The following is a 15177-nucleotide window of genomic DNA, read 5'->3' on the forward strand; positions in this document are numbered from 1 at the left end:
GAAAGGGGCAAGGCATTTTCTCCAGTTCTTCATTCCCATGTCTCATGCTGCTTTGGAGAACCGTGCAAACAAGGTTTTCGGGACAGAGCTGGAGGGACAGGACTACTAGAGGAAGGAGAAAATTACTGAATGTCACTTTCCCTGTTCTGCTGACAGAAATATCACATGAGTGGAACTTTGCTCAGAGGATGCTTCCACCAGCAAGAGTAAGCTCAGGACCCCAGATTTCATTTTCAGCATTTTGCAGTGCCATTTTGAGGAGGAAGCAGAAGTTCTGTTTTAAGATTTGAGTTTCCTCTTGCTCTCTTCATCCCAGTCAAAGTCTAGGGTGGAATCATCAAAATCAGCTATTGAGAACAAAGATTTTCCTGTGCCAGTGCTGGCTCTTCCTAGATCAAAGCACTTCCTTGAGTGCCCCACGCTATTGGAGGTTTGGGCCTCCAATGGCTCCCTCTGTCTGTCTCTGTCATTATTGGTGACATGCAACAAAACTGGAGACTTTGGCTTTGATTCAGCTGATGGCTTGAAGGCAAAGCTGGCTAATTTTGCCAGTATACTGGAGCACACTTTTTTCGTGTTTGCACCATCTGATATTTCCTCTCTCATTCTTGCCTTTTTTGTGGAGAAAGGGAGTGAATGATCGTTTTGCTCCTCCTCCTCTCTTTGGTTATCACAAGGGAGTTTCTCCATTCTGTTATTTCCCACCTTAGTATTGTGCTCCTTGTGGTGTTTCTCAGGACAGTCTTCTCCCCTTGGCTTTCCCACTTTTGACACAGTTTTGGTAGAAGTGTGAGGGGTACAGACAGTATCGGGCAACTGGGCATTGTTTTCATTTTCGGAAGGCCAAGCAAGCTTTGGCTTCTGCTTACGCTGAAACTTAGCTAGTTTAGCAGCCGCAGGTCCCGAATCTTCCAGGATTTCAGGTTTAGTAGAACTTCCTGCTGCACCTTTATCTGTTTGGCCTCTGTTTCGCTTTCTGGTTGAATTAGCAGACTTCTGTTGCCTTAAAGACGCACTGTGAGGTGGGGAAGCACCCAAGTCTGTTCTGGAGTGTTGTGGAACAACGGCTGGAGCAGGAGAAAATAAAGTTGGAGAACACTCAACCTTAGGATCTGGGGTACTTGCACAAAACCCATTAACTCCTTCAATGTTTGTCCTGTGCCATTTCTTAGAGGCCCTTTGAGTAATCACTAAATCAGGTGAGGTACAACCTGCTGCATTTGGGCCTCCTGAAGGGAAGCTTGTGAGCTTGGTTGCCTTCCCCCCCTCAAGACCAGAGGCAGCCTGCCTGCAAGCATTTCCCAGGGCTATTGTTGTTGGTGTGGTTTGCTCGGCTTCACTTAAGTCATTTCTTTCTTTAGAGCAGGGTTTGTTGTGTGGGGCTTTCGAAGACGTTCTTGCAGTTGGAGACATTCTTGCAACTGGAGACTCATAAATGCTCTTCTCAGCTTCAGTGTTGCTGTCCGTCATACTGTCAAACCAGCTCAAGCTACTGTCCTTGCTGCATTCACTGGGTTTGCCCCATTCCTTTGTTATTCTGTTATCATCAGATGTCTGGCTACTTGAGAATATTGGATGCTTATCAGGTTGCAATTGAATATTACTTCCCTCTTGGTCTGAATGTTGCAGATGAGACATCTGCTCCGGTTTCTCAAGTGTGCGATTGTTTGAGGATGCCTCTTTGGACTGCAGAAACTGGGATGAATTTTCATTCTGCAATCTGCAAAACAAAAACAAAATATATTTTACAAAAATAAATTACATTTTCCCCTTCCCTGATCCTATGAAATGCAGGATCTGCTCCATCTATGTTAGGGTTTACAGCCCTAATTATTTATTTTGATTTTGGTAAGCATATAAGTAAATGAAAGCAACTGTCTAATTACAGAGTTATTATTTGGCACCATGCGTCTTCACTTTGATACCCTGGACAGTAAGTTTATTAGTGGCCATCCTATGCTACTGCCTATTGCAATAGCACAAGTGTTGCCTGAATCCACTGTGATTTACAAGGGCTTTTTTTGCCTCCTGTATAAATGTTTATCACCTGTCAAGTCGTTGGAATTCTTCACGCAGAATGTCCTGGAGTTCCAGCTTCTCAAGTATCAGTTTACACTGCATTCGATACTGCTCCAGTGGATTTTCGGGAAATGATGTGTGCAGTGCATTGACACCTCCAAGGAGTGCACCTCCCTACAGGAAAGAAGAAGAGAGAAATACAATGCAAATGAACTTTAATTAGATATGTCTGTGTGTAAACCTATATGCCGTTAAAGGGGTTATATGACACAGCACAGATGGGCAGGTTTTCTAGCACTGAATAAAACTGCTATCAAACTAACCCTGTATCTTTAGCTTATAAAAACAGGCATTTGCACCCTTCTTCAGTGCAGCATGTGTGGGCACCATGGCACTCATGGGGACCTTCCATTCTGCCTGCACAAGGCTCTCCTCCTTCCCTAATGCCTTGCTCACCATCATGGTTTCAGTAGTGGTGGTGGTAGGAAGCAGAAGACATTTTATTTATAGGCTCAAATGTACAAAACTGAGAGCTAATGTTAGGAAGGTTAGTTCCGAGATGTGGAAGCGTGGTCTCCTTGTTGTGTTGTGAAGCTTGCTTCCGATCACATGTACCACAAAGAACTGTTTCAGCTGCCAGTCTCTACATGGAAACTCACCTGCATTGAAGACTCCATCACTGAAACCACGGTTACTGCATCTTCCACAGTCACAGTATCTCTAAACATCAACCGAGCATGTGCTAAAAACAAACAATAACAACAAATGTTGCTGAAACTGATGAGCAGATGGTTAGGCTAAATTTATTAAATGCATATGCCACCTATTTAGAAAGCTCTAGATAGAAAGCGATAATGGAATTACAGTAGCAACAGTTTTTGATTTAAATCTTTAAAAGGTACTGTTGCACACCACCCCAACCTCTGAGCGCTGCGAGATTCCAGGGGTTCCAGGCGCTTACTTACACCCACCAACTGAAGCACTGCTTACCCATATAAGGGCTCCCGGTGGTGGGTGTAGTATTTAAAAGCCTCTCAATCCGTGTTACAACTCACACATTTGCAAGCCAGAGTGGCCATAGACTAGCTGGGACATGGAAACCCTATATATGCAGGTGTTGCTGCACTGGATAAAACCCTTTCAGAGGTGCACCATACTGAGTGCTAACAGAAACAAGCATTTGTTGTAGCCCCTGGAGCATTCAAACACGCATTTAGGAGTTTAGTCTAATCAGCTGCATGACCTGGTTCCAGCACTGCTACAAACATTTCCCAATTTATTTTGTGTGATGTAAGTGCTAGTAAAGGAAGAGGAAACCCAAGCTCTCACCTTCAGCTAATCGTATCAAACTCTCTAATAAGCGGATGGTGGTTCGCGCAGCGTTCCTGCAATCGCTCTGCCTCTGCATCTGATAATAGCGGACAAGAATCAAGTTGCTTTCATCAGTCAATACCGGCTGCAGGTTCTTTATAAGGCAGAAATATGTTTTCATTTTTTCCATAGTCCACAGCTTTTCAGACACACTTGGGCAAGCTGCATGAGAAGAGTTTGCAGAAAGAACTGCATTAACAAAATAAGACACAGAGTAGAAATCAATAGACTTCATAATGACTACGCCGCCATTGGCTCCAACCCTCTGGTGCACTTATTCCGCATGAGCACAAATGGATATGTAGTCTAGGTAGTGTACAGATTTAGATATATTCTATATAACTGACTGCAGAAGCCGCTGCTACCTTTGTTTTCCAGTATGAATGAGGAAATTATGCGATCCCATTCTTCATTTCTTGTATCCAGCAACACCAGGACAAGGTCGAACCTGCTAAGGAGAGGGCTGCCAAGGGCGATGTTCACAGAGACAGATTCGTTAGGGTCATACTGCCCCTTTGGATTGGTTGCTGCCAAGATAGTGGTCCTTGTGTTCAGCTTGCACACTAAACTGAAGATAAACATGATTGATATTGACACAGAACTATGTTATACCACCGCCACACACTTTCGGGCGCTTTCCATTTTGAACCTTCCCTTCAGAAATTTCACAAAGGCTGAACGGACGAGAGAAAAGATGAGGTGACAAACTAGCTAAGAAAGGTTTGCAGAACCTAATGCAAATAAAGTGTGGTTTCGGATGAATGTGATGAACTGCAAATATAGGTAACAGATAAGATCAGCAGCCAGTAGGGAACCCTGTCTGGACTGGAGGCCACATCTATAATTTTAAATTGGCAGTAGACTAGAGTTGCTAAACTTGTTTTGTCAGGTAGCTAAAACTAAACTCTGAAAAGCCCATTTTTAAACCCTGAGGAGGGGAAGGATTTTTTAGATCAAAAGTTGACAATCTTAACACTGGGAAAAAATTGCATGCTCTCTCCTATGCAGGCAAATGCAAACAATCTTACACTGTTGTCTCTGCCACTTGCACGCACGTACGCACATGCGCGCGCACACACACACACACACCTGTTTGATGCACAGACATGTCTGTGTTCTTCCACTTGCAGGCACACTCATAAACACACAGATGTTTGCAAATATACACAATTTCACTATACAAACAACCACGATCATAAGAACAGTGTCTATAGCAACATTTAGTATGGTGCAATTCCCCCCCCCCCCCGGCATCCTTTAATTCATTTGACCTTGACCTGAGGTTTGTTTTCAGAGCTACAGAAGGGTGTTTTGTCCAAGTAAGCATAACTCTTTCAGTGCAGACATTTAGACAGCTGTTCTAAATCTGACTTCGAAGTGATCTATTTCTAGTTGGTGCCATCTTCCCTCTTACCTCATTGTACTGAGAGGGAGAAAGCACAGCACCAAGAATCTTCGCTTTCATATTTGTAGTACGTAACATGGGAAAAGTATTTTGACTCTTAGCCAGTAACAACAGAGATTCAAAAAAGAAATCAAGAGTTGACCCCCACTCTGTAATGCCTTAAGGATGTCTAAATATGGAAGTGAAAGGTTGCAGCCCCAGAACACATACTTGGAATGCAGGAAAGGTCTAAAATTCCATCTGCAGCACAAAACAACTGTTTCATTGCTCTCCTGACTAAAAATGGTTTTCCTTTTTTAAAAAACAAACAAACACTGAAAATAGTATCCAATAATGCTCATTTTAAAGTTGTGTATATGTCCAGTCTAGTACTGGTACAATAAGATGCAAACATAGGGTCAAAGAACATTATTCACTCCCATTTTTGTGGCTTGTAAAAGCTGAACAAGTACACTTAGCTCTTGCAATTTATGAATGTTTACTCAGAAGCCAAGCCCCACTTTGTTCAGTGGGGCATGCTCCCTTAGTAAGGTAAAAGGTAAAGGATCCCTGGATGGTTAAGTCCAGTCAAAGGCGACTATGGGGTTGCGGCACTCATCAATTGTAGGGATAAGTTTCACCTCTTCACTGCAGGAAGTTGGGAAGGTGGCGAGACAAAGAGGGAACGAACAGCCAGTGAATAGAAGCTGTGTTTTTCCCTACCTGGTAGAGGTCTGAAAATTGATGGAAGTACTTAGCACTCACTGCAATGGCTAATACCTTGTCATATAGCGAGAACAGCTGAAATTTTGGGATTTGCTGGGATGGAATTTTATACTCCCTTAGCTTTCTGGTTTCATGTATATTCCTGGGCATATGCCAGTTAGGCTGGAAGCAGATTAAAAGATAAATAAATTCCCCAGAGAGTTTGAAAGAAGGTCCACTGCCCATTCTGCTTTCCCTTCTGGAAAACAGACTGCAGGTTTCTGGCTTCTTTGAAAACCTGCAAAGTTTGTTTGAGCAGACCCTCATGCAACAACAATACAAGAGTGGTGAAATAAATGAGCATCCATGCCCCCCCCCCATTTTTAAATGACTTACCCAGCCTTGGCCACACTGATGGTCTGTTGTTCCATTGCCTCGTGAATGCTGGTTCTGTCGTGTTCCTTGATGCTGTTAAACTCATCAATACAGCAAAGTCCCCCATCAGCCAGCACGAGGGCTCCAGCCTCCAAGTTCCACTCTCCAGAGTCTTTCACAGCAGTCACTGTTAAGCCTTTGGAACAGAAAAGTGTTGTTTGAGCAACCCTGGCTCAATCTCATTTGAACAAGGCTTAACAAGGGTCAGCCTAAAATAAGTAAAGGTGACAGTAGTACGATTTCCGGTGAAGACAGACCTGATGCAGCTAGTGCCTTTTGTTGTGATGAAACTTCCTCAGAATTCCCTATGGAAGTTTAGTGTTTGTTTGTTTTTTAAAAATCATTTTTTTTAATTAACAAGGCAAAACAACAACTTACCCGAGTACATTGGTACCTCGGGTTACAGACGCTTCAGGTTACAGGCTCTGCTAACCCAGAAATAGTACCTTGGGTTAAGAACTTTGCTTCAGGATGAGAACAGAAATTGTGCGGCGGCGGCAGTGGGAGGCCCCATTAGCTAAAGTGGTGCTTCAGGTTAAGAACGGACCTCCAGAACGAATTAAGTTCTTAATCAGAGGTACCACTGTACAAGCAGATTTATTTATTTAAAGAGGTGGACAGCCTGCTTGGAGCATGTGTGAGGGGGGAACTGATGGAGAAACTAGTGTTATGAGTTTCTTTTTTGGGGGGGGGGTAGGCTATATGCCTGAGCCTCCTTCTAATTTCTGGATCCAGCACAGACTCAATTCCTGAAGGAACCAGGCTAGCTTCCTGATGAGGTAAGTATGGGTCATTAAGGTAACAAAGGAAGTGGCTCTGTGCCAGATGAATAAGGGGTGACCCCCCCTTCAACTCACTGGTAGTTAGAAAGACAAAGGGCAGAGTTGAGAGTTGAGTTATGTGAACTAGCAAGGCTGCAAGCTGGGCAGTTGGGAGAAAGATTTCTGTTGGAATACAAGGCTGTGGCTATGAGAGGAGCAAGACCATTTGGGGGTGTCAATGCTGTCAACCTCTATATGTAGGCTCAGGTTGAATATATGTGTAAGTAAACCATATATCATAGAGAAACTACAGTCTCCACTATCTCTCATTCCAAAAGAAACACAAGCCCTGAATAAGTGCCTGGAACCCCCGTAATCTCACATTGCTCAGAGATTGGGGTGGCGTGCAACAGTAACACTGAAAATGTATACCTGTCATTTAAAATGCAAACCAAGGATGGAAGCCAGACTCATACTTTGGCTAAGGGACCTCCTGCAAGTTTTCTCTTTACATTACACCTGCCAGCACCCTAATTCTGGTATGTTATCATTCATGATATTCTATAGTATAAATAGACTAATGGAAAATCAATTCACATTCATTTGTCAAAGGAAACTTGAAATTCAGTTGCATTTACGAAAGAGAGCACAGTAGCAGTGCATCCTTCTCTCTGCTGCTCTGGTGGTTTCTTTTTGAGTATGTTGCTGTCTGCTGAGCTAACAAAGGGTGGGCAAGTACTGGCGCAATGACAGCTGTGGAATGCACTTGTGCAAGTAAACACCTAGGATGCTGAACCAGGGTAGTAAGTTGGAAGAGGTGCAATTGCACCATTAAAACTTTTTCTGACTCACATGTGTGCAGCAAGAAATGAAAACTGGGTCTTCCTCCTCACACTGTAATTTGAAAAAGAGCTGGCCTGTGAGTGACAATGCCTTATAAGTCACATGTCCATAAGCAACACAATGACACGATTAAAAAGAAATAATGTAGTGCAAGAAAACAACCACTAGGTGGTTTCTGTAATTGTCATCCCTAGTTTGTCCCTCTGGGGGTTCCATAGAGGCTTCCTGTGCGAGCCAACAAGCAACCACAAGAAAACGCCACCTATCACTAGAAAATAAAGACTGCTCCTGTTACCAACTGCCTGAATCCTATCTTTCCACAACACTACAAAAACCCCCCCAAAAACATCAAATGTTTAAAACACTCAGTGAAAAGGTAATTAGCAGTAACAATAACCTGAGCAGCAGAAACAAGACAAAGGGATAATCAAAACAATCTGAAAGACCTCCAGAAGAGAGCTACCATGGTCTGGAATCTGAAAGTTAGCAAGAAAACAAAGGCAAACTAGGATGCCTTTGCAGAGAAGGCCCTGGCTCATGTTGCCACCCACTGTGTTTCGGAAGGGGAGAACACACAAAAGCAGGGCCCCTGGAGGTGTCCACAATAGGGCACTAATGCATAAGTAGACTGCTGTTTCCATGTGCGTGTTTGCATGTGTACATAAGTACAATTTTATGCCTCCCAAATCTATCCTGATGTTTCCCATCCAAAATCCAAATTCAGTCTGTGTTTTGGACAGAGTGGAGGTGGGGAGGGAATGGCAGCCACTTGAAGACATCATGTAGACACCACCCAAAAAACCGAGACACTAACAGCTTCAAGTGCACATTAAAATTCAGTGTGGACAAGCCCTCTGAGGAAGAGCCTGCACTTTTGTAGGTTTATGTGGGACCAGTCAATCCTTAAACTAATCTGGGCCCAGACTACTTGTCTAGGGTTTTAAAAGTCAAAAACGGAGACTTTAAATTGAATCCAGAAACCAAATAGGAGCTATTTTGGAGAGCAATCTAAACCTTGGCCACATGTCAGCCGGGGTAGTAGTCCAGCAGATCTTGAGCTGGCTCAGCCCCTCCATGGAAGGCTTGTGGTGTGTTTATGTGCTTTGCAGATCATCACTTTTTTATTCCACACTTTTCAATGCACTCCTCACTCATTTTCCAATTCACAAAAAAGGTCTGTTTCTTTTTAAAAGAGGATTTATTGCACTAGGCCGTGTGTGTGCTTTAATCCACTTTAAATGCACAAAATCCATCCCACAGAATACAGAGAGGTATGGAGGCATCCTAAACGCACATACATGCAATCATTAGTTTAAAATAAAGCCCACCATTTTTTTTGGGGGGGGGAGTAATCAACATGGGAAGCACCACTTATAAGCAGTGTTCTCCCCCACCCCCATTTTCTTTTCTCTTCGCTTCAATTACGCCAAGACCCCTTCTTGCTAGTTCACTTCGCTCTCCAGCCCTTTCACCCTCCTCTGGTCCAGCAGGTGGAGCGCCAGCTAAAGCTTCCCACTCCACTCGGGCTACGGAAGCCCATCTTGCTCTTTCGGGGAAGCCTCGGCTGCAGGAGGAGGGCCATAGCTCAGCGTGCAGCCAATCCGCGCCAGCCCTGCCAGTTAACAGAGCAGAATGGGCTGTAGTTTAGTGTAACAGGAAAGCTGCAAAACAGTGTGGAGTGCTCTCGGTGCAACATTAAAAAAAAGAGAAAAATAAGAAAGGGGAAGACAGAGAAGGGCCGAGTTTTTTGGTGGGGTTTCCCCCCCCCCAAGCAACCCAAACCTCAAAGTTTCCTAACTCTCAACGTGCTCGCTTGCCGGCGCTGGGGTTTGGCGTCCTGCAAAAGGGGAGCCCCCCTGGACTTTCCTTGGGCTGCGGTAACACGCCGCGACTATTGTCTGCGGGTCTCCCCTCCCCCCCCTTCCCCGAAATATGGCAAAGGTTCAGGTGAACAACGTCGTGGTGCTGGACAACCCTTCTCCTTTCTACAACCCTTTCCAGTTCGAGATCACGTTCGAGTGCATCGAGGACCTGTCCGAAGGTGAGTTTGCCCCGGGTGGATTCCCCACCCCCCCACCTCGGCGCTGGCCAAGCCCTTTCGGGCTTCCCCCCTTCCCAGGCTTAAAGTTTGCAAAGGCCTCGCTGCTGCTGCTGCTGCTGTTCCCTCTCTTCCTCCACCACCACCTCTGCATCTGGCATGACGGAAGGACGGTGGGCTTTGCAGCCGTCGCCTCCTCCTCCTCCTCTCCCACCCAACCCGGCAGCGCCCGCACGGTGCGCCCAGCTTCTCCGGTCTTCCGCTCGCGAGGAAGGGAAGCCTTTCAAGTTGCAAGGAACTTGTTTGAGCGCTGGGAGCAGCCATGTTGCCAGCATTGTGCTGCTGCTGCTGCTGCTGTGTGTGTGTGTGTGTGTTGGAGGGGGCGGCGGGGCGCGGACGCGAGAGGAGGGCGGCTCAACGGAAACACCTCGCACGTTTCGGGTTGGGGGGGGGGGAGGCGAGCCGGGAGAGGCACAACTAACCCAGTGCAAAAGAACCAAAGGGGTGCTACAGATGGGCGGGGGGGGGGGCTGAGAACACCTGCAAGTTAAGTGGTTTGCACTCATCCGCTTTTACTGAAGGGGTGTATGTGACATGTTTAAAACGCTTTAGGGGGAAAAAAAACAGAATTTTAACGATGACTTCTTTTTTTAAGTGTTAAATGGCCTTAAAAGTACTTCTGGTACTACTTTACGTTTGCATAACTTTTTAATTGTGACACCCCTTTCAGACGGAAGTTTGCTTTGGGGAACGCCCTGGAGGTTTGTAGTGTGTGTTTTGTTTTTCCGTCTGGATAGCCTAACAAGCAAATCTTCGTTCGGACCTCCACCCTTGCCCCCTCCCGGGATAGTGAGGTCAGCAACATTTTCCCTACCAGAGGTAGCTGGCAACTTCTGCCGCCACCCTTCAGAAACGTCGCTGCCCTAGACGGGTAGGAAGAATACTTGAAGACTCCTCCAGAACTTGCTATACTAACCTACTGTCTAGTGAAGTCCTGTTGAATTCAGCGGGGTTTACTCCCAAGTAACGGGTTAGGACCACAGCCTCAACCACTAAATATTAGGAAGTCATGCAGTAATTGAGCAGAAGGCTGCAGTTGTGTAGAACAACACTTAAAAGTGCTAGTATCAACAGACCTCTTCAAAACAACTTTTCAGTATTGTAAAACATTTCCTTGGATGTAAATAATAATTATTTTCAGTCAGCCCTGCTGGTTTTCAATATTTGCTTTCAAATAAATGTAAACATCATCGTGTTGATGTCAACTGGCTTTGCTAATGTTAAGAGGCTACAATGTTTTTTGTGTTTTATTTTATGGAAAGCAAAAGTACTAAAATGTTTTTCTTCTAATGTAGATTTGGAATGGAAAATTATCTACGTGGGCTCTGCAGAAAGCGAGGAGTATGATCAAGTTCTAGATTCAGTTTTGGTGGGCCCTGTTCCTGCAGGAAGACATATGTTTGTATTTCAGGCAAGTCTGCTTTTAAACATTTAGGAAATTCTAAAACATTGTGTGTGTTTATGTTCAGATGGCTACTTTTGCGACAAGCAGTCACAAATTACATGTGAAGTTCAGCACTGCCCTTTGCTTTAAAAGGGTAGCAAATCTAATGTTTAACCCAAGGCTGGGCAGCTCTTCCTCTGGGTGCTGATTTTTAACCAAGAACATGGGGACATACATACCCAAGCATGTGAGCTATTCATCATAAACAGCAAGTTGGCTCTGCTCTGGGAGAGTTGCTACAGTTCTGGGAATAGACGGGGGGGGGGGGAATACTGTATATGGGGTAATAAATTTAATTTCAGTAGGATTTTTTTTTAGTGTTTCAGAGGAATGATTTTTCATGAATACAGTAACATAAGCTGTGTACATGCAATTGTAGGTAATATTTTGGCCATCAGACTTGCAACTGCTCACACTGAGTATGAGTTAGATGTCATCAAACTTTTCAGGGCAGGCTATGTGCCCTCCTACTTCCTGACATGCAACTGGTGAGTGTGCAGGATACTGACTTCTCTGTAAATGTGCACTGGGCTCTGGAATTTACAACCCTAGGGGGCCCATCTAGCCCAGTCTCCAAATCATCAAGAGGGCTGCAAAGGAATGTCATTTTTGTAAATGGCTTTTAACATTATCTGAACCCTTGAGTTAATTGTTACATGTTGCTTCTGGTCACCTCCTTAATGGGTGGCAATATAGATGCATACATAAAATTTGTCAGCCACATTGGGACCTCTGTGGGGCCAAAAATCTGCACAGAAATAATTAAGAGCACACACTGCTTTTTTGGCAGAGTGTTCTTCAGGAAGGGGGAAAACAAGTGCATTTAGAGGCCACTGGACATGGTGTGACTTGCAATTGCAGCACAGATTGCACTTGCTAATACACTCTAGTTCTGTGCATCTCTCCGCAAGGGGATTATTATACAGTCACGTAGTTGCATTTGTATGTAGCTGGTTTTAACCATGATGTGTTCAACAAGCCAATGTTTTGTTTCTCCAAAGTTTGGTTTGTTACCCAGTGGCTCTTGCCTTGTGCTTCTGTAGCTTGGTGCTACTAAGCAGGCCATGGTTAGGTAAGGCTGCTAGGTTCAGACATTACAAACCATAGTTAAAACAAGCTGTGGTTTGTACACCGACAACAAACTGGCTTCACATAATGGTTTGTTGCCAGGAAAGAAAATGATTAGTCTGCTGGGCAGGGTTCAGATATTCAAATGAACCGTGGTTTAACATTATGTGCAGTGTGTGTTTATGTAAATAGCTGGGTGAATCCACACAGCTAAAAGCTGTGATGTTTGCTCTTTTGGGTAAAAAATTAAGGCAGATTGTGTACAACCTGGTTTGTTTTACTAAAGGAAGTCCACAAACAAACAAAAATCTATTAACAAGTTAAAAGACCTCACAAAAACAAAATGAGCTTGGAATATACTGTATATTCTGGCGTCTAAGATGACTGGGCGTATAAGACGACCCCCAACTTTTCCAGTTAAAATATAGAGTTTGAGGTATACTCGACCGCAGATTCTCCACCCGGCGTCTAAGACGACCCCCGACTTTTGAGAAGATTTTCCTGGATTAAAAAGTACTCTTATACGCCAGAATATACGGTAACTATTCTATATCAAGGAGCTGAAACAATTACAGGATGGTCCTTGACTGAAAACCTGAAGTATATGTCTTTTATGATTAGAACTTTCCTGCTTCTTAGTTCAATCGGCATCAGTAAGTACTGTGCCAAATCTCTTTATCTTGTGAGCGTAGTGGTTTCCTTAACAAACAAAAAAAGTGGGAGAGCTTTGGTCAATCTTGTGTTTTGTTTTGTTTTTTGCTGCAGGCAGATGCTCCTAATCCAGGACTAATTCCTGATGCAGATGCTGTAGGAGTCACAGTTGTGTTAATCACCTGCACCTACAGAGGTCAAGAATTTATTAGAGTTGGCTATTATGTGAACAACGAATATACTGAAACAGAATTGAGAGAAAATCCTCCGGTAAAGCCAGATTTTTCTAAGGTAGGAGTTATTATGCTTTGCTTATCTATTAAAATACTCTTGTTACCTAGAATTAAAATGCTAAGAAATAAATCAGCAAGTCAAATTTTAAAAATAGGTTTTCCTGAATTTGTTCTAAGACTGCTTCAGAAGTCAGGAGTATTTGATGCAACTCCAAAATGTTGATGTGAATGTCCTTGTTTTGCAGCTCCAGAGGAATATTTTGGCATCTAACCCCAGGGTCACAAGATTCCACATTAATTGGGAGGACAACACTGAAAAACTGACAGATGCAGAGAGCAGCAACCCAAACCTTCAGTCACTCCTTTCTACAGATGCACTGCCTTCTGCTTCAAAAGGATGGTCAACATCAGAAAATTCACTAAATGTTATGTTAGAATCTCATATGGACTGCATGTGACCCGGCTTACCTTTCAGCGCTATCTATGTATGTGTTAGGATGTAGAAAGACAGCACAGAGACACACATACACACACCATCACCAGAAATGATTTCCCGGGAATGACATATTCAACATGTGAAGAATTTGTTTTAAAATCCCCACATTCTGTAGAAAGTTTATAAGGAAAAAGTATTTGAGTGGATGTATAAATAAAAATTATTTTTAAGTAATTCTGAGGGTTTGCTTAGTCCATACTAAGTATGCTATTAAAACTTTTTTTCCCCTCCCCTGCAGGCTGGGTGGGGGTTGAGGCAAATACAGGAAGTTAGATATCTCATAGAATAGTTGGAAGGTACCCTGAGGATAATCTAGTCCAATGCCCTGAAATGCAGCTGTCCCTTACGGGGATCAAACCTGCAACCTTGGTGTTGTCAGCACCACGCTCTAACCAACCTAGCTGAAGAAGTTAAATCTACTGCTTGTTCAGTACATATGCAAGACTATTCTAAACAGCCTCTGTTTGGAAAGCAGGAAGCATAGCATAAACCGCAGCTGCCTTTTCAAGGCACATATGACTAACAACACAGTTTAGTCCAGCATCGAAACGTTTGTGTGGAATCTATTGTGCGTGTACTATGAGGTCTGCCTCCCCCCCTTTCTCACATACGCTGTTCGTGGCATGCCATGCAGTGTTACCACAGAAAGAAATACAGGACTAAAACGTTTGTGCTGCCCTAGATGCATGTGCTCTTGGATCATGGACACTAAACTCAAAATCCTCCACCGCACCAAAATAATGGCCATGCGCTTTACAGTAGTCCTCATCAAGCAGGGGGGCTTGCAAGTGCTTATGTGTAAGTTGTGGCTTAAAAGATTTATCAGCCTGCCAGCCACATATTTACTTGGTCTGAGACACTAGACAGGGTCTTACGCTCTGAAGACCTCCCACACACTGGCCCATTGCATGAAACATGATAAATAGAATTTAAAGCAACAAAAGCTGACGGTGCCTGGGACAGCATCAGGAAGCCTCCATATGCACACAGTGTGATTATTTTATCTTTGATGCTGTATAGTGTGGGAAGGAAGGGGGCACTGAGTTCCTGTGCCAAACAAGATCACAAATGTCTCATTGGGAGATAAAGGTGTGTTCTTCTTAGGTCCTCCCAAAAAGAAAACACAACTGGGCCAAAATATTGGAAAATATTCACTATGTCTGATGACTAGCCCATTTACTCCAGTTCTGCCCAACTGGCAATGGCCTCCTAGGGTCCCTACACAGCCCTGCTCCATGACATAATACTGTACTAGATAGACACCCTGGGTTCATCCAATGCAGTTGAACTTTGGGAGATAAGGGACAGACAAAAAGGAAGTATTGTACAATATAAACTCTTGAGATTTGCTACAACAGGGTGTGAAAATGTCCCCAAGCTAAATGGCTTCAAAGGGACTGGATTAAAAATTGAGGATGAAGGCTATGTGGCAATAAGGTGGAGTACCAGCAGATGGGAAAGTGGAAGAAACCTACTGACCTCATGTCCTGCTTGTGAGCTTAACCATAGCTACTTGCCCACTGTGGGAAGAGAATGCTGGACTAAATGGACCCTCAGTCTGATCTAGCAGAACTACTCTTACGTTCTGAAGACTCCTTTAAAATTAAGAGCTTGCAGATTAAATTTAGGGCATTCTGTGTGCAAAGCACATGTTCTATCGAGCCTTCTG

General features: G+C 43.9%; 2 protein-coding genes across 6 annotated transcripts in view; one reads left to right on the forward strand and one right to left on the reverse strand.

Moving 5' to 3' along the window:
- Positions 1-227: 227 nt before the first annotated feature.
- MCM9 (minichromosome maintenance 9 homologous recombination repair factor) overlaps positions 228-15177 on the reverse strand; it is a 28928-nt gene continuing 13978 nt past the window's right edge. For 3 of the 5 annotated variants that reach the window (XM_033143688.1, XM_033143689.1, XM_033143690.1), the window contains exons 8-13: positions 5876-6050; positions 3756-3958; positions 3349-3579; positions 2679-2761; positions 2048-2193; positions 228-1720 (exon numbers count right to left, since the gene is read on the reverse strand). In XM_033143688.1, the coding sequence (XP_032999579.1) occupies positions 280-1720; positions 2048-2193; positions 2679-2761; positions 3349-3579; positions 3756-3958; positions 5876-6050 (2279 nt within the window). In that variant the 3' untranslated portion in view covers positions 228-279. The remainder of the gene's footprint in view (positions 1721-2047; positions 2194-2678; positions 2762-3348; positions 3580-3755; positions 3959-5875; positions 6051-15177) is intronic. The other 2 variants (XM_033143691.1, XR_004426223.1) reach the window with 2 other exon arrangements.
- Positions 9269-13682, forward strand: ASF1A (anti-silencing function 1A histone chaperone). Its single transcript, XM_033143692.1, has 4 exons — positions 9269-9559; positions 10912-11027; positions 12894-13070; positions 13258-13682. Exons 1-4 carry the CDS (start codon positions 9451-9453, stop codon positions 13468-13470), a joined length of 615 nt encoding a protein of 204 aa, XP_032999583.1. The 5' UTR covers positions 9269-9450; the 3' UTR covers positions 13471-13682.

The sequence above is a fragment of the Lacerta agilis genome, chromosome 3, assembly GCF_009819535.1.
Source record: "Lacerta agilis isolate rLacAgi1 chromosome 3, rLacAgi1.pri, whole genome shotgun sequence".
NCBI lineage: Eukaryota > Metazoa > Chordata > Lepidosauria > Squamata > Lacertidae > Lacerta > Lacerta agilis.